The sequence below is a fragment of the Schistocerca cancellata genome, chromosome 1 (genome assembly GCF_023864275.1).
Source record: "Schistocerca cancellata isolate TAMUIC-IGC-003103 chromosome 1, iqSchCanc2.1, whole genome shotgun sequence".
In the NCBI taxonomy this organism is placed as follows: Eukaryota; Metazoa; Arthropoda; class Insecta; order Orthoptera; family Acrididae; genus Schistocerca; species Schistocerca cancellata.
Genome location: NC_064626.1, coordinates 987,469,419 through 987,496,509, shown reverse-complemented (window position 1 = coordinate 987,496,509; position 27,091 = coordinate 987,469,419). Strand labels below are relative to the sequence as shown.

Sequence of the window (27,091 nt, the reverse complement as noted above, 5' to 3'; positions counted from 1 at the left end):
GCAGTAGAGTTAGCAAATGACATAGCAGCTTTCACAGGTGCCCTGGTCCCTGATGGGTTAGGATAAACCTGTGACAGGACTGGAATATGAAGTGCTGGCTGGGTGGATTGGGCAGGTTTTGCACTTGGGTCTTCCACAGGGATATGATCCTTGTGGCAAAGAGCTGGGATGTTGTGGAGGTTGCATGGACAATGGACCACCACTTTGGGAAGGGTGGGAAATATCTTAGGTAGGATGTCCCTCATTTCAGGGCATGACAATGGGTAATCAAAGCCCTGGAGAAAGGATGTGGTTCAGTTGTTCCAGTCCGGGGTGGTATTGCGTGATGAAGGGAAACTCCTTTATGGCTGGTTTTTGGGGGTGGTGGGAGGAATGGATTTGGGAGGGGAAATGGCATGGGAGATTTGTTTTTGGTCTAGGTCTAGGGGATAGTACCTGTCTGTGAAGGCCTTGTTGAGACCCTCAGCATACCGAGCAAGGGAGTCGTCGTCACTGCAGATACACCATTCCTGGAGAGGAGGAGGTCAAATCTAGAAAGGTAGAGGAGTTGAGGAGGACCATGTGAAGCAGATGAGAAAGAAGATGTTGAGGTTATGAAGAAACAAAGATAACGTGTCTTGGCCCTGGATCCAGATAATGAAGATATCATCAATGAACCTGAACCACAATAAGGGTTTGGAGCTTTGGGAAGCTAGGAAGGTTTCCTCTGCATGGCCCATAAAAAGTTTGGCATAGGAGGGTGCCATGCAGGTGCCCATGGCTGTGCTGCAGATTTGTTTGTATACCTTTCCTTCAAATGAGAAGTAGTTGTGGGTTAGGATAAAGTTGTTAAGGTGTATGAGAAATGAAGCAGTGGATTAGGAGTCTGGACCACTACCCACTACCTCGTTCCTCATACACTTTATTAACTTTAGGAGTAGTTGAAGGGAAGGTATATAAACAAATCCATGGCACGGCCGTGGGCTCCCTCATGGCACCCTCCTAGGCCAACCTTTTTATGGGCCATCTAGAGGAGACCTTACTAGCCTCCCAAAACAACAAACCTCTAGTCTGGTTCAGGTTCATTGATGATATGCTCATGATATGGACCCAGGGCCAAGACATCCTATCTTCATTCCTTCACAACCTCAACACCTTCTCCCCCACCCATTTCACATGGTCCTCCTCAACTCAGTGTGCTGCCTTCCTAGATGTTGACCTTCTCCTCTCTGATGGCTCCAACTGCTCCTCTGTCCAAATTAAACACACGAACCACCAATAGTACATGCATTTTGACAGCTGTCATCCCTTTCACACTAAAAAATCCCTCCCATATAGCCTCACTACCCCGGGATGGCATATCTGCAGTGACAGCAATTACCTTGCTCAGTATGCTAAGAATCTTAGCAAGGCCTTCACACACAGGCACTATCCTCCAGACCTGGTCCACCAACAGATCTCCTGTGGCACTTCCCCTCACAACCCCAATCCTCCAACCAGCCCCAAAAACCAGCCACAAAGGAGTGCCCCTTCATCACCCAGTACCATCCTGGACTGTAACAACTGAGCCACACCCTTCGCCAGAGCTTTGATCATCATGCTCTGAAATGAGGGACATCCTACCCCAGATGCTTCCCACCCCTCCTAAAACGGTCTTCCGTTGCCCACCCAACCTCCAGAGCATCCTAGTCCATCCCTATACCACTCCCAACCCCAACTCCTTGCCTCAAGGATCATATCCCTATGGAAGAACCAAGTGCAAAACCTGCCCATTCCACCCACTAAGCACTTCCTATTCCAGTCCTGCCACAGGTTTAGCCTACCCCAGCGGCTAGGCCATCTGTGAAAGCAGCTTTGTCATTTTATTATTTCCTGTATCATTGCACAGTTTTTTATATTGGTGTGACTACCAACCAGCTGTCCACTTGGGCGTACAGCCTCCGTCAAACTGTAGCCGAGAGTAAAGTAGACCATCCTGTGGCACAACATGCAGTTAAACATAACACACTGATTTCAATGGCTGCTTCACTACCCTAACCATCTAGATACTACCCTTCACCACCAGCTTTTCTGAACTGCACAGATGATGCTAAGCATACTTACACAAAAAATGGATACTGAGCAATGGTAGTTTAAAAGGATTAGATTGTCATTGTTCATTTCTTGTGTGATTTTTCTGACCGACAGTTTCCTTTTCAACCATATTTTTCTGTATAGTACATTGTACAGAAACATAACAAATTAATGTATGAAAGGTAAACTTAGTGAGGTGCCACAGGCTGATTGCTACTAGTCTGGAAAAATTAAGATGCTCCTGAACAAATAATGGCTTTATGATGTATGAATAAAGATGAATAGGACAAATTCAGAAAAAAAAAACTTTACATACATTAATCTACAGAAAGGTTGTGACAGCTTACAGATGAACCATACACTCAGATACCCAACATAAATAGCACTATAAAGCACTGAAAAACCACTGATTGTAAAGCTCTTTCTATTTTACCATTTTGATATTATCACAAATGATTTGTACATAGTTATGAATAATTTTCTATTGTTGGTAATTGTCAGATGATGGCCTCATCTCCTGGACTACTGCTGACAGTACAGACATTTTGCATGTCTCGAATACTGTAAATTATTTTCCACTCTGAAAGTTCTTCTTCCATCTTTTTCGATACTGTCACTATGCTGATAACAGGTACTTAACATAGAAGTGACAGAAATCATGCAACTGCTCTTGCATAAACATAAAATAATGAAAAATTAAAAACGAAGTTTCATGCACAGAACTTTAATACATACCAATAAATTGTCTGTACAATTCTCTCTTCCTACTTAAGGTTTCACTCCATGTACAATGAGTTGGTGGTAAGTAATTGAGCAGAAGCTTCCAGCACAACGCCCTTCTGCCCTGTTCATCTGGAACTCCTTGAAAATAATGTTGTGACAGTTATGCAACAGCAAAGTAATATGATATTACTAAATACTACACAATATGTTTACAATGTATAGTTCATATGGTGTGATGTCAATCTACATAGTAATTCTATAGGGAAACTGACAGACTGTCTGTATGCTTTTTATATGACACATTCCTGATTGAAGAAAGTGCTTATCTAAGTTGTAAAAAGGGATTCTTACTGACTTTGAAGTCAGAGGGGCAATATTCTTGAGAAAGCAAAGTTTGTAAAGGGTTCAAATGGCTCTATGGAGAAAATGTATTGTGTGCTGATTAATAATACCACTGAGAGTAGTCATTGTGGAATCTGCAGAACTTCATGTGATTATACTCAGCAAGCTACAGAACTGTATTTGTGGAAAGATATGTCACTGCCATACAAGAAGAACTTTGACTATAATGGTTGGTAAAGGGTAATAAGAATGCTTACTGACCAAGTACATCACATTAGAGGACAGATATTCTTAAACCAATGGTAGGAGAACATAGTGCATTGTCTCTGTCACATTATCTGACAAATGTTTTCATGTCACTCTATACCAGGTGTTTCATTTTTTTTTTTATTTTTTTTTATTACACAAATCCATCATTTGCAATAAATTCATTATTGTCTACTATGGAGAGAATGGGCACTTCAACCAAAATACTATGGATAGTAATAGGTGGTCACAACAATGAGACTTGACAGTTTTTGTAAGTCTACACAAGACAAACAACAGAATCACAAACACAGGCAAAAACGTTATTAAGTCATTTATTCAAAGTGCGCTGCACAAAATACCTTCAAATAGCTTAAGACTTTCAAAGAACGAGATAAAAAGTTTTGAGTAACAGCAACAGTAGCAGAAATCCACTACGAAATGAGGTTACAAATCCCACAGTAACAACATTAAGCATGAAGCATCTGAACAGGAGAGAAGATGAGAGGGAGGCAGGCAAATGACAGACCAACAAATTGATATAAATATGGAGGAACATTTGCCCTCAGAACAATTCTACAGTTCCCTAATATGTGTATACAAAATTACATCATTACCATGTTTAAGCGAGTCACATATTTCTAATTGAACTTCATTCTATTTAATCGAAAAAACAGAGTTTATGTCACACTTTCCTTTGCACAAAATCAGCATTTCTCAGGAGAGCTGAGAGCAGAGTAGTTAATAACGGAGCCACTGTGTTCTGTTCTGATCATATCAAATCAAATCTTTATCGTCACATAACATGCCTCATACACTCAAAGTTTGTGACTTAGGTGACTTGAGTAGGTTCTAACACTGTATACAGACTAGTAAAATTAATCCAAACTGATAATCCATATTATACTATTTCTTCATAAAGATAATATTTTACATGGTTATCATATAAAAAACCACCTATAATATAACAGCATTTACTTTTCAGATAGTTTTCAAGGTGTTCTTCATTATTTTTTTTTAGAGTGGGCCACATTTCCTCTTTCAGACTTTATTTATAAATTTCATGCCAATGTAATGTGGAGTTCTACATAAAGTTTTTGTCTGAGGCTATGTGATATGTAACTTGCTCTATGAGTAGTCCGGTATCGATGCAGGAAGCAGTTGCTCTTAAAAAGGTATGGGTTTCTCTTCATGAAAATGAGAGCAGACAACCTTTAGCGGCACTCTACAAGTTTTGAGTACATTAGTTTCCTCAGATTCCAAGAAAATGGTATTACACCTAATGACAAACAAAATATGCATAATATACAGTTTTCACACTTAAATCAGTGACATTATATAAAAGCCAGAAATATAACTCATCCAACAGCCTTTTTGATCTTATTGGTAGTTCCACCAATTATTCATCTTCCTCGCAAATTTCAGTGAATACAATGCCATAAATTCATGTGATCCACAAGCTGAGCTTGTTGGGAGGCTAGCATTATAACAGAATTTTTCTTTCCTCAACACAAGCCATATGAGACACTCTGGTTCAGTAATAGAAATATTTCTGCTCTTGATATCTTCTTCTGTTCTCCTGGTCTCAGAGGCATTGTTGAATGGGATGCAGCAGTTTTTCACACCCAAATGGCCTTTTCCCAACCTAGCATCATATAGCAAAGTAACAGCACAAGAAATTTGCCAAAGCAGATGTCGAACATCATAGATTCACAACTCCTACAGCAACATCTTGTAGAATGAAGCAGCAAAGACAGAGAGAGAGAGAGAGAGAGAGAGGAAGGTGGGGGGGGGGGGGGGGGAAGTGTTAAGGCCATAACTGAAGAAAGCTGGTCCCACTGTAAAATGACGAATGTCAGTTGTTGGTACAGGACAGATGGATGGTTCCATGCAGCTTTAGATACAGACTTTTCGCAGGTAATCTCATACATTGTTAAAAAAAAAAAAAAAAAAATTGTGGGTAACAAGAGACTGCATAGCTACACCCCACCCTCCCCAAGCTGAAGGCATGCTTTCTTGGTGGTCTATGATTTTCATTATTTTGAAGGTGGTAAATTGGTGCTAAAGTGTTCATCTTTGAAACACTAGTGTAGAAGGTGTCACATTTTTATTTATTCATTTTTTTAAATTTATACACCTAGTACTGTATGACCAAATAGAGGAGCCAGTCTCCACAGTCGTGAAACGCGTCAGTTGTGTATTTAGCTAAGTAAAAAATTCTTGCATTTCATGTGTTTCTTTACATATTTAAGTGAACTTCCACAATTTCCTCTGTGCGTAACCACATGGGTCTGATTCGAAATCCTAGTGGCTAATAGTTTATTGTTCTGTGTATCATGAGATATTGCATATTTCTCAACATTTATAATAGCCATGCAATATAATAAAGATGAGGATTACTCTGCCAGTGGTAAAGTGACTGACAGGGTGAAGCAAACTGGATAGAACTTGGTGCAGGCAACAGACAAAAGCATGCCATACAACATAAAAGAAAAGGGCGTTTCCAGAAACAGTGAAAACAATTTATGCCAAAGGAGTAAACCCTGATCAAAAATCTCACAGGAGTTTACACCAAAAGATGGGTAGATCCACCTCTGGCAGGTGTGCCCAGATCCCTTGTGCCTAAATCAACTATACTCAAGGAAAAATGTGCATCATGAAGAGCTTTATTCTCAATATTCCAAGACTCTATTCACCAATAAGCCAATAAACATATTACTTCCTTAGACCTCGCATAATAACCATGATGGAATCATTTCTCATAACAGCAATTTTGACATATACAGAGGAATACCAACAATATTTCCTCATGTGCATCATCTAGAAAAGGAACCACAAGGTGGACAAAAGTGGTATATCACGTACCCACCACTACATAGTACAACATGGCTTGTGGAACAAATGTTTTGACTGCTTATAAACATAACAAAGAAAGAGAGAGAGACTTTCTTTAATGCTAGATTAGATTAGATTAATACTTGTTGCACAGTTAATGAATACAACACTTCATAATGACATGGAACTTCTTAGTTTAACGGAAGTTTCTTTACTGTCATAATTAAACTTTCTGTTTTGAATATAATTGTATGATTACTAATTTATATTTAAAAATTCATCTGCTGAGTAGAAAGAGTTGTCATTTAGAAATTCTTCTAAATTGTTTTTAAATTCTGATTGCTTACCAGACTTGTGATGCTATTTGGTTTGTGACCTAAAAGACTTTTATGGTGGCATAATTCACACCCTTCTGTCTCAATATTACATTTAATCCAGAAAAGTGAAACTGTTGTAAATCGAACCTACCTCCTGTTCTCACCACCACATTTGCAATCTACAAGCTGTCTCTGCAAGAAGCACTCTGGGAAGAAGCCAAGCCCCTGGAGCTCATGTCGTATCAGGTGGCAGGACTCTGTCACCTGAAATTTGCTATAACCATGCACGCACCATGCAGAGCTCTCATTCTCATGTTCTAGCTCAACAGAATGTTCTGTGTACTGGATTCTATCTGTTGACAACTCCATCTGTGATCTTGGACTTAGTGTGGGCTTTAATACTGGCCAACTATCTACTGTGTGTGTGACATCGAACTTATATGTTTTTGTCTTTGCAGTTTGTTTCCATTGTGTCAGTGTGATATGCAAAACAAATTGTGCTCATAACAGCAGACTTCTACACTTAGCATGTGCGTGCAACAAAGATCATCTCCGTTGGTCATGGACCCAGAATTCATGAAACTATAGCAGCAACTGCTGCAACTTTAAATGGAACAGCAACAGCTTATCCTAAGCAGCTCATCAGAACAGAGCAGCATCCACCACCAGCACTTGTGCCTTTTCATCCAGAAGATGAAGACTGGGACTCATACTACAGATGTCTGCAGCTCCCCATCCAGGTGAGAAGCATAACTGACATTACTAGGCCGTGCACTTTTCTGCTGGCTTCTAATCCCCTAATACTGTGTCTTATACAAAAGTTACATCCTTTCAAAAATCCTGAATGTTAAGATTTGTCTGAAATCTGAAGTTTGCTGTCTAAGCATTATGAGCAGCAAACACATTCTGTTGCAGTAGCTAGGCTCACATGTTTTCATTGTTGCAAGAAGTTGCATCAATCATATGCTACATGGGCAGCTGATCTCAAAGTTCTGACTCATAAATGTCAATTTTTGTGTGGAAATCAAAATCCAAACAATCTTCATTAGTGCATGATGTAATAATTAAGTATGCACCTGATAAGAAGACACTGAAAATAATAAATTCTACTTTCAAAGAAGTGCTACCAATAAGAATTATTTTTAAATGTCAGATGAACACAGCATTATTCTGCGGAGAGCAATGTATCTTTTGTAAAACCACTTAAAATATTGAATGCAGCACAGCATAATCTTGGTGACTGTAAAGCAGATTCCATAAAACTGTTCCCATTCATGCCACAGTAAGTGTGATTGGAACTCACCAAGTTTATCTTCATCATCCCACTCCGGATTCAACCTGATGTCCTTTTAACGGCCAAAGCCTGAACAATAAGCTTTACATATTTGACTCACAGTCTTTATGTCACCTGTCTACCACTCAATGCCAAAGTTTGCAAAAGCAGCGCTGTGTCACACCATCACAGCAGCATAAACACATTACAGCCACAGTTGAACCCTTTCACAGAACAACGGCAAAAGTTCTCTCTAAGACTAGCAATCAACAACCAATTAATACAATTTCTTGTTGAAACTGGTTGACCAGTTTCTATTAAAATGAAGAAAACTATGCTCATATTGATTATATGTCTCTCAGCCAATCTCACAAAGGTTACAGTCCTGCACCAAACACAGCATACATTTGCACGGTAAATGCACAGTAACGACATTGCACAAAAAGTCAGCTGTCCGATTACTTTCTTTGTTGTGTCACCACATCAGTTACAAAGCATTTTTGAGATGGATACTGGTTCATCTTTTGGTTTTAAAGTAGTAGATGACATCAATATTGAATCAGCAGTTGTACTATCTTAATTCACTATTCACCTAACTTTCAGAAGTATTTTCTCTAGGCTTAGGATGTTCAATAATTATTGTAGCTCACATTCAGCTAAAGTCTTCCACAGCACTTTGCTACTTTAGAGCACAACCATTGCCAGTAGTATTGTGAGATGAAAAGTCTGAATTACACTGCCAGGTGCAACAAGACATCCTCACATCTGTCACATGCAGTCAATTGGTAACACCATTGGTAGTGTAGCAAAAAGCAAATGGTTCCCCATGTGTTTAGAGAGACAATTATCTGGGTGATATATCAGTAAGTGTTGCTACGAGAGAGAGATAGAGAGAGAGAGAGAGAGAGAGAGAGAGAGAGAGAGAGAGAGAGAGAGAGAGTGGGGGGGGGGAGGGGGGGGGGGAGAGGGAGGGAGGGAGCAAATTTTGTGAATGTACATCTATTTTTCCAGACACCACAACAAAAATGACTACAGTGCAACCATAAAATTGTGAATTCTTTCAAGGGCAAATAGAGTACATGTAATGACTACATACTGGCTTGTGAAAAACTTCAAATAACTCAGCAACACGCAAAAGCTGCAGAAAAAATTCAAGTGTCTATGAACTTGAAAGACCTTCAGTCAATTCTCGGCAAAACAAATTACAAGAAATTTACACCAAATGTTGCCCAGATTGCCAAACTACTTAATAACCTACATAAGAAATGTGCAAGAAATGAATGGTGATAGCAGTGTCAGGCAGCTTTTCACAAGTTAAAACATCATCTACCAAGTCTGCTCCTTGTCTGGCAACCTATCACTAATCAAAACACCTTGTCCTCATCCCTAATGCATTTCAACATGGCATCAGTATCATTCTTTCTCATAAAAGTGATGATGGCATGAACAACCCCTCACATATGCATCTAATACACTTAATTCTGCTCAGATCAATTACTCACAAAAAAAAAAAACCTAGGTATCATATGTGGCATCCTAAATTTCCGTTCACTTCTCTATGGTACAAAATTTAACTTCATGGACATGCTCTCATGTGTATTTTTGCACTGGCCAGCTACGGAACTCACAGGGTGTTGAATGGGTAGCAGGTGTTGACTTCATTATGCAATTCTTCAGAGAAATGTGGCTCATCCTCATAAATTCCATTTTTAAGTTATAGTCGCCAAGATATCTAATATGTTCCCATCTCGAGTTGGTTTTCTCACCAATTGATCAAGGTTGTGTGTTGAGAGTGCTCCTAGAAAAACTTCACACGAGTCTCTGCTTCTGCCCCCTGTGATAAACGTGTAATTTTCTCAGTTAACGGATGCCAGATTAAAGTCTCTACCTACAACTAATGGATAATTTGGGTATTTATTTCCTATGTACTCAAGACTTTGCCTGAAACATTCTGCAAACAACCTTGGAGGATGCTGGTGGTCTATAAAAACATCCTAATACAATGGTCAATCCTTGCCTGATTGACAGCTTTATCTAGACTATTTCACAGTCCGACCCAGTATCAAAGTCAACTGTGTTTAAACAGCCTTTAACTGCAATGAACACACCACCTCCCATAGCATCAGTCCTATCCTTCCTAAACATTGTCCAATCCGAGTTCAAGGGGACTGATGACCTTAGCTGTTTAGTCCCCCTTAAACATCCCAACAACCACCACCAATCCGAGTTCAAGATTTCACTGCTATTTATGTCTGGTTTTAACCAACTTTCAGTACCTAATACAACATTGGCATTGCTGCTGTTTATTTCAGAGAGTAACTCGGGGATCTTGCTACAGACACTTTGACAATTTACTAACATGAGATTTAGCATATTTAAATCCTTTGGAATGATCTGTTTACGCGAATTGACAATTTTTACAGTTAGCACACCCACATCAGTGTCATGAACTGGTAATTTTTCAGGCCAACGGTTTGTTTCCTGTGGGAGGAACCTAATCTAAAAAAAAAACCATGTGCATGCCACAAATAATGTACTACCCATGTAGCTGCTTCCTGTGTGTAGTGCACCCCCAATCTATTGAGGGGCATCATACAACCTTCCACCCCACAGAGTAGGTTGAGGAATCTGCAACCATTTTCATCATAGAGTCGACATAGCCTCTGGTTTAGATTCTCCACTCGACTTCAAACCAGAGGACCCCAGTCCACCCTGGGTACTATGCTGCAGATCACCAGCTTGGCTTCCACTCCTCGAGAGATGGAGGCCGCCTTCACCAATTTAGCCAGCCATCGAAAGGACCCAAGTATTTCCTCAGAACAACGAAGACAGGCATAGTTGGTGCCGACATGTGCAACGATCTGCAGCTGGCTGCACCCTGCATGCTCGATAGCCTCTTCCACATCCCGGACAAGGCCCCCTGGCAAGCACACCGCGGGAACGAGGGAAGTTCAGTCAGCACGAGAGGTCAGCACTAGCACAAAGAGTTGTTCACGTGTTATTCATTGGTCTGTTGTCTGTAAACACGTGTCACATCAGTACTCTTAGAAGAGAGCTGTGGCAGTGACATGGCTCTGTTGTTATTCCTGCGTAGTGATTTGAGAAGTTTGGGGGGGGATGAAATATCGAGATTCAAGCAGTGATTAAGTACTTCGTAAAATAAGATATGAAAGCAAAGGACATTCATGCTGATTTCCAGAATACACTGGGGGACTCTGCTCTTTCATACTCAACTGTTGCAAAGTGGACAAATAAATTTAAATTTGGTCGCGAGAGCTTAGATGATGATCCGCACAGTGGTTGGCCAAAATGTGTCACTACTGCAGAAATCATTGCAAAAGTGCACAAAATGGTCATGGAGGATCACTGATTGAAAGTGCATGAAATTGCACATGCTTGCCACATGTCATCTGAAAGGGTATTTCACATTTTAACTGAAGAACTAGAAATGAAAAAATTATTTTCAGATGGGTGCCACAACTCTTGACGCTGGATCAAAAATGCATGAGAATGGACATATCAGAACAATGTTTGGCCCATTTTAGGAGAAACGAACAAGATTTTTTGTGCCTGTTTGTGAGCACTATTGAAACTTGGGTGCACTACCATAACCTAGAGACAAAACAACAGTAAAAACAATTAAACATGCTGATTCTCCACCACCAAAGAAAGCAAAGGCAGTTCCCTTGGCAGGAAAGGTCATGGCATCAGTGTTCTGGGATGCGAAGGGGATTCTGTTTGTAGATTATCTCTCCACTGGGCAAAGAGTTATTGGAGAATACTATGCAAATCTCATGGACAAATTGCAACAAAATATGTATGAAAAAAGGCCAGGTTTAGCAAGGAAGGTCATCTTCCATCAAGACAACACACACCCACACACACGTGCCGTTGCCATTGCAAAATTAAATGAGCTAAGGTATGAATTGTTGCCACACCCACCTTATTCACCTGATATGACTCCGTCAGACTTCCATCTCTTCCCAAAACTGAAAATTTTTCTTGGTGGATGAAGATTCACTTCAAATGAAGAACTGATAGTCAGAGATGACAACTACACACATCAAAAAAGTTTTGCATCACCTCGGTCCCAAGAGTTCCGGAACCTATACAGAACATTGGAAGAGAGATCAAGATAAACATCATTTCCACCCTTTTTATTACTCATGAGAACTACACATTGCTTGTTGTACCACCACACAGCGAGACCTTCAGAGGTGGTGGTTCAGATTGCTGTACACACCTGTACCTCTATACCAAGTATCATGTCCTCTTGCATTGATGCATGCTTGTATTCGTCGTCGTATACTATCCACAAGTTCATCAAGGCACTGTTGGTCCAGATTGTCCCACTCATCAACGGTGATTCGACGTAGATCCCTCAGTGTGGTTGGTGGGTCACGTCTTCCATAAACAGCACTTTTCAATCTATCCCAGGCATGTTTGACAGGGTTCATGTCTGGAGAACATGCTGGCCACTCTAGTCATTATCCGAAAGGAAGTCATTCACAAGGTGCGCATGATGGGGGTGCAAATTCTCATCCATGAAGACAAATGCCTCACCAATATGCTGCCGATATGGTTGCACTATCGGTTGGAGGATGGCATTTACGTATCGTACAGCCGTTACGGTGCCTTTCATGACCACCAGTGGCGTACATTGGCCCCACATAATGCCACCCCAAAACATCAGAGAAGCTCCACCTTGCTGCACTCGCTGAACATTGCGTCTAAGGCATTCAGCCTGACAGGGTTGCCTCCAAACACGTCTCCCAACAACTGTCTGGTTGAAGGCATATGCGACACTCACTGGTGAAGAGAACGTGATGCCAATCCTGAGCGGTCCATTCGGCATGTTGTTGGACCCATCTGTACCACGCTGCATGGTATCGTGGTTGCAAACATGGACCTCGCCATTGATGTCGGGAGTGAAGTTGCACATTATGCAGTCTATTGCACACAGTTTGAGTCATAACACGATGTCCTGTGACTGGACAAAAAGCAGTATTCAAGATGGTGGCATTGCTGTCAGAGTTCCTCCAAGCCATAATCCGTAGGTAGGGTCATCCACAGCAGTAGTAGCCCTTGGGCAGCTTGTGCAAGGCATGTCATTGACAGTTCCTCTCTCTGTATCTCCTCCATGTCTGAACAACATCGCTTTGGTTCACTCTTAGATGCCTGGACACTTCCCTTGTTGAGAGCCCTTCCTGGCAAAAAGTAACAATGCGGACGTGATTGAACCGCAGTATTGACCATCTAGGCATGTTTGAACTACAGACCACGCATGCCATGTCCCTCCTTCCTGGTGGAACGACTGGAACTGATCGGCTGCCGGACCCCCCTCCGTCTAATATGTGCTGCTCATGCGTGGTTGTTTACATCTTTGGGCAGGTTTAGTGACATCTCTGAACAGTCAATGGGACTGTGTCTGTGACACGATATCCACAGTCAACGTCTACCTTCAGGAGTTCTGGGAACCAGGTGATGCAAAACTTTTTTTGATGTGTGTATTTTTCAGGCCTGGAGGAAACTCATTTTTGAGATGGGATCAGGGCACTGAAAACATTGTTGGACCAAGTGCATTAATCTAAAGGGAGACTACACTGAAAAATGAAATAAAAAGTTTCAGTGATGTAACTACTTTTCTATTTCATTCCAAGAACTTTTCAAACCACTCTCGTAGATGTATTTAGCCAGGAAAATTATGCATGCGCAACAGATCTATGATGTGACAATCAAATGCCAGACAGGCAGGTCCCACCTAGTGCCAGTGCCTTGGCAGCAGTGCCCCAAAATGGCATCTCTTATTCGTTCTCCCACCACCTGTGAGTTTCAGTCGGTGATAAGGTTCCTTACTGCACAAAACATAACGCCCCTCGAAATCCATCATCAGCTTTGTCAGGTCTAGAGGCAGAACATCATAAGCAAACAGGTGGTGCGTCACTGGTGTTGGCTTATTTCCGAAGGTCATCGAAGTGTCCATGATGAAGAGCACAGTGGGCGACCTTTCCTTATCATTGATCAACTGGTTGAGCTGGTGCAGCAGTGCATCCTGGAGAACCATCGTTTCATGATTATGGAGCTGAGCAGCTATTTCCTGCAGATATCACAATCATTTTGAAAACAACAAAGAGCTGATGACGGCTGCCACACACTGGTTCTGTTTACAGGTGGCAGACTTCTACAACACAGGAACACAAAAGTTGATCCTACAATATGACAAGTGTTTCAATTCTTTTGGTGACTATGCTGCAAAATTGGCTCAAACATTGCTGTACCTGTTGCCAATAAAGTTTTTCACGTAACTTTGTTGTCTTTGTTTAAAAAAAAAAAAAAGGAAACTTACTTCTGGGTGCACCTCATAAGAAGAGGAAAGCTACAACACTATGCTTACTTCATTCCAGAATGTCAATGGATAATTTTTTGGCATAACTCACCACCCATTTTTCCAAAAAATGTGTAATAAGAATTATTTGTGGCATGAACTCAAGAAAGTCCTGCAGAGACCTATTTAGGGAACTTAGGGACACTAGCTACTGCTTCCCAATATATTTATTCCTTAATGAAAATTGTCATTATAAACATATTTATTTATTTATTTATTTTTCCCCTTCAAACCAACAGCTCAGCCCACGGAATCAGTACTGCAGCAAATAAGAAAGGTCTCCATTATTGAGGAACACACATTTTCAATGACTTGCCACAGAAACTTTAACTACTTATAAAAGTCAGTTTAAGATGACCCAAAGAATTTATTGGTGGCCAACTCCTTCTACTCCAAGTTCTAAGTAGAACCAATTGATATGTATATGTTACAAATAATATCAAACAATACAAGTATTATTACAAACTGACATCTGTACAAATTCACTGCATAATGTGATCACTGTAAATCAGTGTTGTAAAATAATATTTCTATTTGACACTGCATGGCAACATATAGCCTAAGAATTATCATATGTACCTTACTATATTGTAACAATGAAAACAATCAATTTTTGACAAACTAATTTAACTGGATAGATAAAAAAAATCATTTACCAAGCAGAGGCAGAACACACACATAGTATAAGTTGTAATTAGCTAAGCTTTCGGATCCAGTGGTTCCTTCTTCAGGCAGAAGGATTGAAGCGGAAGTAAGAGGGGGTGAAGGAAAAGGACTGGAGAGGTTTAGGAAAAAGGGGTAGATTTTGGGAAAGTCACCCAGAACTGTTGGTCACGGGAGGCTTACCGCACAGGATGAGAAGGAAATACGTTGTGACAAGCTACTTGTTATCTTTTAAATGAAAGTATGTTCAAGAGTTTTTAACTTATTAAACATCTTTGAGTACCATTCCACCTGATATGTGCGGAAGGAACATTAGCATATCTGTTTTTCTTTGTGAATATTTATTGTATATTCTTGTTTTCCTCACATGTTCTACTTCCAAGGAGACCTTTTCACTATGCATCTCATAGAACTACAAGTACATCTAGTCTAATATAATCCATTACTGAAGTTCAATATCCAAAGAGCTGTTCAACTGAAGCTCATTTATGTCTATGACCTGGGATTTATTGCACTTTTTGTATATACAGGCACTCCCCCAATGCCAATATTATGTTTGCACTAATGTAACTCTGTATCCAACTGTTCTATGACTTCCACACAATCTGCACTGTGTATCTGCAGATAAGCCTTTCATATTTCTTACAGTGATATAAGAAGCTCATTTTTCCTATATGATAGATTTTTTTATGTTTTGATAGGAAAGTACAATTGTACTGCAGTTGTTACCGTGTGTTGTGTTTAAGCTGGCTTTTTTTTAAAAAAAAAAACTTATTGTCATAACTGTGGGTCAACTGAAAATTGTGATTCCATCTGTATGCTTTCATTCATGATGAAACTGTGTTATGTTGTGTAACATCATTGTGGCATGGTGTCTTGAGTCGGGTCATGTTTGTAAATGGTATGTTGTTGTATTTGGTGGCACTCTCATGTGTTGGATGTTTAGTTGTTTGTTAGGTACATGAGTGAGTCATTTGATGTTGTGAGCTAAGTGTGTCATGTTGTTAATGGAAGGGTTTGTGCTGGTTTGCTAGTAAATTACTTTGATTTTGCATATAGTGCTGATGGATTCATGTTTCTGTTTGGAATTATTAGTTCTGTGCGTTTCCTGTGACTGGATATTTAATATTACTTTTCCTTTTTGTCAATTTACAAATAGGGCATTTATGGACAATCTTGTTTTGTTTTTCTGGTGTGTATGTGCTTGGGGGAGAAAGGAAGGGACAGCCTACATTTGTGTGAGGATGTATTTCTTTGATGAATGCATTTTTGTTGTTTTATTTGTTTTTGATTCTAATATGTGCAGTACCCTTGTTTAAGTTTATCGTTGTACACCAAAATTGGTGATGGCACAAGTTTTCATAAATTTCAGGGTTTTTCTTGCTATTGTTTGGTAATCGTGCTGGATTGTGACTGGTAGGTATTGTGGATACTAATTTACCATTGTTGGTTACATTACGCTTTTTATGTTTGTTACGTGAGTCAGTTTTGGTTCATGGAACTGTGGACTTACAACTCCTTCCCCCCTCCCCTCCCCACAATACACTACATGACTTTTAAATTTTGAGTGAGCTGATTTATTTCTTGTACTTGACTTTTTAGTTAATATTTCTTTTGGAATGGTGTCATTGTTATTATCATATATTTTGTTTGTCCCCTTCAAAACTGGCTGCTTGTTTGACCCATTAGTTTCATTCTACTGCTGAGGTTAAGTATTTGACACATTATTTATGTTTCTTAAAGGGCGTAATGAACAACGTCATGGTCATCATATTGTATAAGCTTGAAATAGGGGTGTCTGCCATCCTGAAGATGTTGCGGGTCAAAGCACATGGATGGGATTGCAACTTACGGTTTTGTCATAATTGTGTGCATAGTTATTCTGTACTCCTTCCTTCAGAAACATTTATCCTACGAAAAGTCCTAGTGAAAATACTGTAAATTAGATGGATTAGATAGAGAGCACTCTGGTTACAATGAATAATTCTCTTAGCAGAAACATTCATATGTGGATAATTCTCTCTGCAGTGCAGCCATTTGTGGGATGATGCACTGTCTCAAGGACATGTGATTACCCTACTTTGTTGGCTGACTCACGACAATCTGGCTGCACAACTTGATATGGTCATTGCTGACCTATTGATTGTCAAGACTGCTAATTGCCTTTGGACCAGCTATCTGTGGTCAGAGGGCACGTGCATGAGGATGAAAATGCCTTCTTAAGCTGCATGCACAAGCACGGAGCCAGAGCCTGGGTTACAGCAGAAGCCTGCAGAGACAGAGGGTATGACTGATGTGACTTCACAGCCAGGGAAATGCACCACAGTACACAGTACCCAACAGCCAGAAGAATTAAGGCATGGGCCTGGGTGTGGTGGCCACGACAATCTCAGAATTGTGAGCTTAATGGCTTTCTGCAGAAAGTGCTGTTAAGGCTTATTTAATTGCACTGTCAGGAAGACTAATTCAAGTGCTGCCTCGAGGAAAATGTTTTGAAAACTTTCAGCAAAAGTTGCATGGTTGACCTTACTGTTATTGAAGTTTAAATTTGCCTAAGCAAAGTAGGAACTCAGCTCACATTTAAATTGAAGTGGCTTAATGACTGATTTTCCAGTTTCACAATTGTGCAGTCTCTCATTGCTGCCATCAATTATCTCAGTATTAAATTGTGCTTTATTCTTTTCCAAATTGATACTACTGAATTAATTTACATTTCAAGTAAATGTCATTGAGAGCTGCATTAAAAAACAAAACTTTGTTATACGATCCCCTTGCCAGTGCTATGAAATTATTGTGGTTTTCTCTGTTATACAGGTTAACTTGTATATGCCTGTATTGTAAGGCACCCAGGCAGAGGGCATGGCTCACCAGGATATTTTCCTGTGCATGTGATTTCAGTCTAGTATGCCACCGTCATGAGCAAGGAGCCTCCCTCTGTTTTCATTAGCTGTTGTTAAAGTAACACGGTAATTGCAAACTTATATTTGAGAGAAGGTGTTTAGGTTTGGCCACGTCATGAAGGTTACGATGCTCCATTTTCGCCAGTGACCTGGGTAAACTGTCCGTTGTTTGGAACTGAGTCAGTTAGTTACTGAAATCAGTGTTTTGTACAACATTTCTAAATAAGTCAGTTATTGCTGTGAATTTTTTTCTCTGCAACTGTCAATGGTGTGGTCAAGTTTTAATTAACTCATCAAAAATCTACAATCATTGGTGTTGAGTATTTTTAATTCACTTGTTCTGTGGTCTTAAAAATGTTTAGAAGTTCATTTCTTCTAAATAAATTAAAAATTTTACTGGTACCAACTGTTCACAGACTCCTGGGGAATTTTACTAGTTTGTTAAGTCCAGATTTGTAACTGCAGCTGCTACATTTGTTTTAAAGATTTGGTCACAGTAAGTCTTGGTTTATGTTGTTCAAGAATCAATGTATGCAAGTGTTTTCCATGACATCTAATAACTGATAAGTGAAAATCTTATAGAAAAGGTGCAGCAGCTTGCCACCCAAGGTCCCCTATATCCAAGCCATCCTCATTAACCACACTTAATGCATTGCAACTGGGGTAGCAGTGAGGCAGTTTGGGTGCGTACCTTGTTACTGAATAAGTATTAGCTTCTAGTTAGTGTATTCTGGTAGAGTGTGCCTTCAAAACTGTTGTTATACCTTTGTGTGCGTGCAGAAACTATTCCCCATTGGGGCATGATGAATCCTATGGGTAAAACATTTAAGAAGGGACCATCTAACATGTGAATTACACATCCACAGCAAGAGGGAGGATGGCAGTGTCAAGGAAGACTGTCAGTGGTTGCAAGCTGTGTTGTGCAGCCCAATAAACATTACCAAGGAAATTGTTGGTGAGGTGAGTACCGTTTGCACTGCCTGTCGCTCCTTGTTGTTCACACTTCAGGAAGGTATAACATTGTCAGAAGGAACCTCTATCTCCCATGATCAATTGTCGAGATTAAGCACTCTGGTAGACCACCTCACTAGTAGGACTGCTGATGTGAGTTCAGTTAATAAAGGTCCAAAATTCAGCCCTGATATAAAAGCATTGCGTGATGAGCTATTGTTAGTACAGCAATGCATATCTTTCCTCAACTGGCAGGAGGACAGTGAACAAGGTGAAAGTCATAGCTTGGATAATCAGGGGAAGTTTAGTGTGCAGCGAAAGGAGAATGCATGGAGTCGTTAGTAATCTTCCAAATCCCCTTCTTCCTATCATTCAAGAATTTTGTACCCTGCAAATTAGTTATAGTACTCAAACTATATAAGTGTTATGGCTAATAGTAAAGCTGGAGAATCAACCCAATGCCTTACAAATTCCCCATAGTGTCGTGTTCTAAGTAATATTACCATTAGCGGAAGGACGTTTGAATATATTACTGATAGAAGTTTTTCAGACGCAAGTTTGCTTAGTATTCTCCATGAAAAGATATGGTTTGAGTGCTTAGGGGCATGTGTGCAAAGAGATTTGATTGAAAATATTTTTATAAAGTAAAAGAGGCAAAAGAATCATTAACTACACTGAGCATGTACAAATGTCAATGATTGCCTTGTCGCTTAACATTTCTAAAAATGAAGCTGTGCTTAATATTTTATAAAGAATGCAGCTGCAGCACCAATTCTGAGTGCTGTTTTTGAATAAACTGCATTCAATTTCTGATCTAGACGTAATGGTCATCAGTACTGAAAATAAGAGATATAAGGATGAGAAAAGGAATAGCGAAGGGTTGACCTTTAAGAGCAAGGTTACTAACACCGATGATCTGGTTCATACTCAGTGTATGTGTTTCCAGTGTAGGAGTGAAGGATATCTTGTTAGAGACTTGCTGCAGGAATGACGGTCAGATAGTTGATGCCAGTGAGTGGCGTGGGGCATAAAGGGTTTTTGCCATTGCCACTGTGCGGCTGCTGCCGAGTGTGTGGCTGTGTACAAGGCATGCCTGCCCTTTGTGTGTGCCACTATGAGGTCAGAAGTAGTCTGTGCCCTGATCAATTCTTGAGCAGCCCTTGATTGATCATACATGGTACAGTCCAAAAATGCAAATCGTGGGGTTTTCTAGGTTATGACCAATTAAGGAGAGCTGTAACTCTGTTCGTGGTCAAATGTTGAAGCTTGTAGGATAAGTTTGCTGTGAATTCTGGATAGATAATTATAATAGTCCAGTACAATTTTTGGTTGCCAAAGGACTTACAATGAATGTATTGTTAGCGAGTGACTTCTTGGTGTGTACACATTGTATACTAGATTATGTGAAAAAGGCATTATATTTAAAGTTTTGTCCCAGTAGGGAGATTGGGCTGACTGCGAATAAAGTTCAATCCAATGATGGGATTTGTAGTAGGACATTTAAATCAATCCAAGGACACTCAACTCTTGGAATTATTGGGACAGTTTCCAGAGGTCTTAACAGATAGATTGGGGGTTACCTATTAAGCTTCCCGATCGAGGTCTGGTGAGGCAGAATCTGCTTAGTGTATTCATCTCTTTGGTCTCCCTCTACGATTTTTACCCTCCACGCTGTCCTCCAATGCTAAATTTGTGATCCCTTGATGCCTCAGAACATGTCCTACCAACTGGTCCCTTCCTCTTGTCAACTTGTGCCACAAACTCCTCTTCTCCCCAATTCTATTCAATACCTCCTCATTAGTTATGTGATCTACGCATTTAATCTCCAGCATTCTTCTGTAGCACCACATTTTGAAAGATTCTATTCTCTTCTTGTTAAAACTATTTATCGTCCATGTTTCGCTTCCATACATGGCTACACTCCATACAAATACTTTCAGAAACGACTTCCTGACACTTAAATCTGTACTCAATATTAACAAATTTCTCTTTTTCAGAAACGCTTTCCTTGCCTTTACCAGTCTACATTTTACATCCTCTCTACTTCGACCATCATCAGTTATCTTGCTCCCCGAATAGCAAAACTCCTTTACTACTTTAAGTGTCTCATTTTCTGATCTAATTCCCGCAGCATCACCCGATTTAATTCGACTGCATTCCATTATCCTCGTTTTGCTTTTGTTGATGTTCATTTCATATCCTCCGTTCAAGATACTGTCCATTCCAATCCAAGTCCTTTGCTGTCTCTGAAAGAATTACAATGTCATCGGCAAACCTCAAAGTTTTTATTTCTTCTCCATGTATTTTAATTCCTATTCCGAATTTTTCTTTTGTTTCGTTTACTGCTTGCTCAATATACAGATTGAATACCATTGGGGATAGGGTACAACCCTGTCTCACGCTGCTCCCTACCACTGCTTCCCTTTCATATCCCTCGACTCTTATAACTGCCATCTCATTTCTGTACAAATTGTAAATAGCCTTTCGCTCCCTGTACTTTACCCCTGCCACCTTCAGAATTTGAAAGAGAGTATTCCAGTCAACATTGTCAAAAGCTTTCTCTAAGTCTACAAATGCTAGAAATGTAGGTTTGCCTTTCCTTAATCTATCTTCTAAGATAAGTTGTAGAGTCAGTATTGCCTCACGTGTTCCAATATTTCTATGGAATCTAAACTGATCTTCCCTGAGGTTGGCTTCTACCAGTTTTTCCATTCATCTGTAAAGAATTCGTGTTAGTATTTTGCAGCTGTGACTTATTAAACTGATAGTTCGGTAATTGCCACATCTGTCAACACCTGCTTTCTTTGGGATTGGAATTATTATATTATTCTTGAAGTCTGAGGGTATTTTGCCTGTCTCATACATCTTGCTCACCAGATAGTAGAGTTTTGTCAGGACTGGCTCCCCTGAGGTCGCCAATAGTTCTAATGGAATGTTGTCCACTCCCAGGGCCTTGTTTCAACTCAGGTCTTTCAGTGTTCCATCAAACTCTTCACGCAGTATCGTATCTCCCATTTCATCTTCATCTACATCCCCTTCCATTTCCATAATATTGTCCTCAAGTACATTGCCCTTATCTAGACCCTGTATATACTCCTTCCACCTTTCTGCTTTCCCTTCTTTGCTTAGAACTGGGTTTCCATCTGAGCTCCTGATGTTCATAGAAGTGGTTCTCTTTTCTCCAAAGTTCTCTTTAATATTCCTTTAGGCAGTATCCATCTTGCCCACAGTGAGATAAACCTCTACAGCCTTACATTTGTCCTCTAGCCATCCCTGCTTAGCCATTTTGCACTTCCTGTCGATCTCATTTTTTAGATGTTTGTATTCCTTTTTGCCTGCTTCATTTACTGCATTTTATTATTATTATTATTATTATGTGCGATTGGACCCATACGGATCACGCAAAGCTTTTCCGATTCAATTTTTTAATTCTCCAAACTTCTCTCATTCTTTCCCCATGAATTCTCTTTCTTTCCTCTGTCCATTTTGTCCCCTGTCTCTTGCAAACTTCATTCTCGGGTTGTACTTTCCAACTATTGATTTTTTGCCTGTATACATTTCTGTTTATAACTTCGGAAGAATTTATTTGTGCATTTGCTAGATCTGTTTTGGTTTCTTTTATCCAGGGTATGGTTTTCAACTTTTCAATGTATATTAAAATTTTGTGCATTTTTACTGCATTTTTATATTTTCTCCTTTCATCAATTAAATTCAATATTTCTTCTGTTACCCAAGGATTTCTACTAGCCCTCGTCTTTTTACCTACTTGATCCTCTGCTGCCTTCACTACTTCATCCCTCAGAGCTACCCATTCTTCTTCTTCTTCTTCTTCTTCTTCTGTATTTCTTTCCCCCATTCCTGTCAATTGTTCCCTTATGCTCTCCCTGAAACTCTGTACAACCTCTGGTTGAGTCAGTTTTATTCAGGTCCCATCTCCTTAAATTCCCACCTTTTTGCATTTTCTTCAGTTTTAATCTACAGTTCATAACCAATAGATTGTGGTCAGAGTCCACATCTGCCCCTGGAAATTTCTTACAATTTAAAACCTGGTTCCTAAATCTCTGTATTACCATTACATAATATATCTGATATCTTCTAGTATCTTCAGGATTCTTCCACGTGTACAACCTTCTTTTATGATTCTTGGACCAAGTGTTAGCTATGATTAAGATATGCTCTGTGCAAAATTCTACCAGACAGCTTCCTCTTTTATTTCTTACCCCCAATCCATATTCACCTACTACGTATCCTTCTCTCCCTTTTCCTACTCTCGAATTCCAGTCACCAATGACTAATAAATTTTCGTCTCCCTTCACTACCTGAATAATTTCTTTTATCTCATCATACATTTCATCATCCTCTGCAGAGCTAGTTGGCATATAAACTTGACCCCTGGGCAACTTTGCTCCAGTTCTGTACATTTTTCACATGTACTATGTCGCCTACTGCTAGAGATGCTGCACATCACTCTTTGTTATATCTCCATCCTTCTTGCAGCCTCCCATTTGCCTTTTAATCTCTGCTGGTTGACACACACTGGCAACAGGTCGGCCAATGCCCAGAGTTTACATACAGGGGAATTGACGTCAAAGAAATAAAATTAATTAATTAATTAATTAAAATATGGTGGAGGGAGGGGGCAGCAATCTTTCATCCCCCCCCCACTCCCCTCCCCCACCCCAGTTTTTTTTTTTTTTTTAGGAGAGGAGGTTGATAGGTCATTGCCTGCCTATCAATTGTCCATGTCGCAAAGAGTCTCTGAAAGCACACATGGTATGAAAATGCATTCTTCAATTGCACACAAGCACAGAACTGGCATCTGGGTTAGAGCAGAAGCCTGCAGAGAGAGAGGGTGTGACTGATGTGTGCCGAGTGGTTTTCAAGCCACACATGTGTGCTTCCTGCGGCAGAGCAGTGCGAGTTGGAGCTGCCAGCACAGAAGGAATGAAGTGTTGCAGTCATAGCCAGGGAAGTGCACCATAGTACACAACTATCAATGCCCAGACAAAGGAAACCACAGTCCTCGGAATGGTGGCCACTTCAACCTCATCACCGACAGCTTAACAGCTGATCAATAATGTGTGAATTTCAGCTAAGTTTTCTCGTTACTATGAAGACAGTGTTGTAATGGTCTATTTAGTTGCACTGCCAAGATAGACTAATTCAAGTGCTGTCTTGAGGACGGCATTTTGAAAACCTTCGGCAAAAGCTGTTTGGTCGATCTTACTGTTATTTAAGTTAAAATCTGCCTAAGCAAAGTAGGAACTCAGCTTGCATTTATAGTGAAGCAGCTTAATGACTGATTTTCCAGTGTCATGACTGTGCAGCCAATCATTGTGGCCATCAGTTACCTTGGTATTAAATTGTGTAATACTGCTTTCCAAATCGATACTATTGAAATAATCTGCAGTTCATGCAGCTGTAATTGCAAGTTGCATTAAAAAACTGCTTTGCTATACTATCCCCTTACCAGCACTGTGTAATGTACTTTTGTTTTTCTCTGCTGCAGGTGTGTGTGTGTGTGTGTGTGTGTGTGTGTGTGTGTGTGAATTAAAAATTTTACTGATGTCAGCTGTTCAAAGATTTCTGACGAATTTTGCTAGTTTATTAAGTCAAGATCTAGACCTGCAGTTGCTGCATTTACTTTAAAGATTTGATCAAATTAACTCTTGGTTTGTGTTGTTCAAGTACCAATGTGTACAAGTATTTTCTGTGACATCTAATGAATGATTATAAGCAAAAATCTTACAGAAAAGACCACCCAAGGTTCCCTGTATTTAATCCATCCTGCTCAACTACTACACTTAGTGCATTGCACAGGTTTGACAATCCACTTCATCCAGGGCTGTTTGTATCACTCAAAGAGTATGGTAATCTTCAAATTAGCTTGAGACGAATTCTTAGTTATGTGCCTAATACTTTCTTATGGTGTTGTTGACGGTATGATCCATGTTTGACCACTGCTCAGTTGTCTATACTATTATTAACATTATTGCTGCTGACTGCGGCTCTCAACTATTCCAATTTTGCCTGCACTACTGCCAAATCAGTTTTGCTTTTCAAGAATAACTGCTAGTTTTCGACAACTGTGAAGCAATACATCTAACAATTATAGTATCAAAGGCCAGCCACATCTCCATTCAAGCTGGATACTTCATGGCATTCTACATGTAAAAAGTATAGATGATTCTCACACTGTCAAGCATTTCTCACAACTCTGTGGCAGTTTCCGCACTTTTCCATTGTGACAATACTTATTTATCCTAGAAGGATTAATAATTGACAGCAATGCAATGAAGAAATATGGTTACAAGACGTTTTGCTGTTTTATGTAACCAAAGATGACTGACTAGTGACACTATTTTACAGAAGAAACAAGAGTAGGCTATATGATTTAGAAACATTAATGATTTAACTAAATATTACGTTACTATTTTTTTCCTGTGTGTGATTTACTGAGTATCACAGCAGAGACTGAGCATATGATAAGTTTTGATCATGGAAGAAATATAAGGTGAACGGAAATTCTGAAGCAAAATGCAGTAACACAACTGGTTAGATTTTGACAACCACCTTTTAACTGCCCTTCATAAAAATAGTTATACTGTTTACTACAATATTACAGTCCTTTGCTTTGTTTTCTTTGGAAAGACTTCTATTATCATCATCTGTCAATTATTATAAACACACACAAACTAACACTTCTGCAGAAGCACTGAAATTAAACCTTGAAATTTGTGTTGGCAGTATCAGATGTGAGTCATCATGTGAATTAAGACAGAATGCCTGCTCATATTAGGAGCAAATGCCTTAAAATTTAAAGGAGTTTCTTTGGATCGTAATAAAGTGACTATTAGAGTCTAAAGTGATCAGAACCTCAAAATGACCCGAGATATTGTAAGCAAATCATACATCATTTACTATGGCAAACAATGTGAAACACAAAAAATTAATTAACAAAGGTGATGTGCTATCTCTGATTAACTAGAGATATCACAGTTCGTATATTTCAGCAAATGTACTAGTCACCTTCAAACGTAGCATTATTCTGTGGGCTGTGCTAAGTTACCACATCTGTTACCACGAACAAGATTTTGTATTCCAGGTAAAATCATTAATAACTATCTCAACATAATAAGTAAGGACAAGTACATTATATATGTATACATTTATATGCATCATTGCAAATCTTGGGGAGACACGAATCAGTAAGTTGACATATATTGCGAATTTTCATTCAATAATGTCATATGGTACAATGATCTGGGGTAACTCTTCTTTAAGAAAGGAAGTCTTCACTGTTCAAGACCGTGCTGTAAGAATATTATATAGGGTTTACCCATGATCATCTTGTAGATATCTGTTGAAGGCGATGGGCTTTCTAACTAATGCTTCACAGAATATTTATTCCCTAGTGAAGTTTGTTTAAGTTCAAAAGGAACAATGATGTATGCAATTATAATACCAGAAGGAAAAAGATATTCATTGCCCCATGTTAAGGTTACCTTAAGCACAAAAAGGGGTGCACAATGCTGCAACTAAAATTTATCATCATTTAGCCAGTGATATAAAATGTCTGACAGACAGCAAAGTAGCAATAGCACTAGCAGTAGCAGCAGGAATAACAATAGTAGTAGTCAGTCATCGTCGTCATCAGCAAGAAAAGTTCCCAGCACCAGACTGGGTCTGTTTGGCACATAAGCCTCACTACGAAGTCCTCTTTTCCCACCATCTTTCTGTGGTCACTCTGGTCCAGTCTTCACCTCTTTTTCCAATATACTCCTCCACACCTTTCAGCCATCTATCACTTGGTCTTGCTTTTGGTCGTTTCCTTCGCATCTCCACTCGTGTTTCTTCTTGGAAATCCCCTTGCTTTCCATTCTCTTTATGTGCTCATACCATCTTAGCCTTGATGTTTCTATCCTGTTTCTCTAATAGCCTCATCCTTTCATTCCTCAGTCTACCTCTCCTTGTTACTCCCATTCTGAGGAACTTCATTTCACACACCTGTAATCTACTTACATCTCTTTTCTTCATTACTCATGTTTGAGATGCATAGATCAATATTTCGATGTACTAACTTTTGTATATCACTTCTTTGCTTTTTTGTGGGATATCTTTGTTCCAAACCAGGTTCCTAACACTTGGCAAGAATGCTTCTGCCTGTCTGCCATGTTCACTAATCTCGTCCTGATTTGGGACATTTCACCTTCTTCAATTGTCACCTCCAATCCTTATCCCACTAGTTGGTCCATCTTTCTTTCTAGCTGTAGTCAGGATCTCACATCTGTTAACATTAAATTTCATCCCACACTATCTCAAAGTTTCTTCCCACATATGCAGCTGTTCCTGAATCTCCTCCTCCCTGTTTCCCCAGATTATCAAGTTATCCATGGAACCAATC

General features: G+C 39.7%; 1 protein-coding gene across 3 annotated transcripts in view; it reads right to left on the bottom strand.

Annotated features, from left to right (window-relative positions):
* Positions 1–27,091, bottom strand: part of LOC126088571 (TBC1 domain family member 13) — a 237,825-nt gene that overhangs the window by 209,050 nt on the left and 1,684 nt on the right. For all 3 annotated transcript variants that reach the window (XR_007519971.1, XM_049906764.1, XM_049906776.1), the window contains exon 3: positions 2,788–2,913. Coding sequence is in view for 2 of the 3 variants with exons in the window: in XM_049906764.1 (XP_049762721.1) it covers positions 2,788–2,913 (126 nt within the window). In the remaining variant the exon portion in view is untranslated. The remainder of the gene's footprint in view (positions 1–2,787; positions 2,914–27,091) is intronic.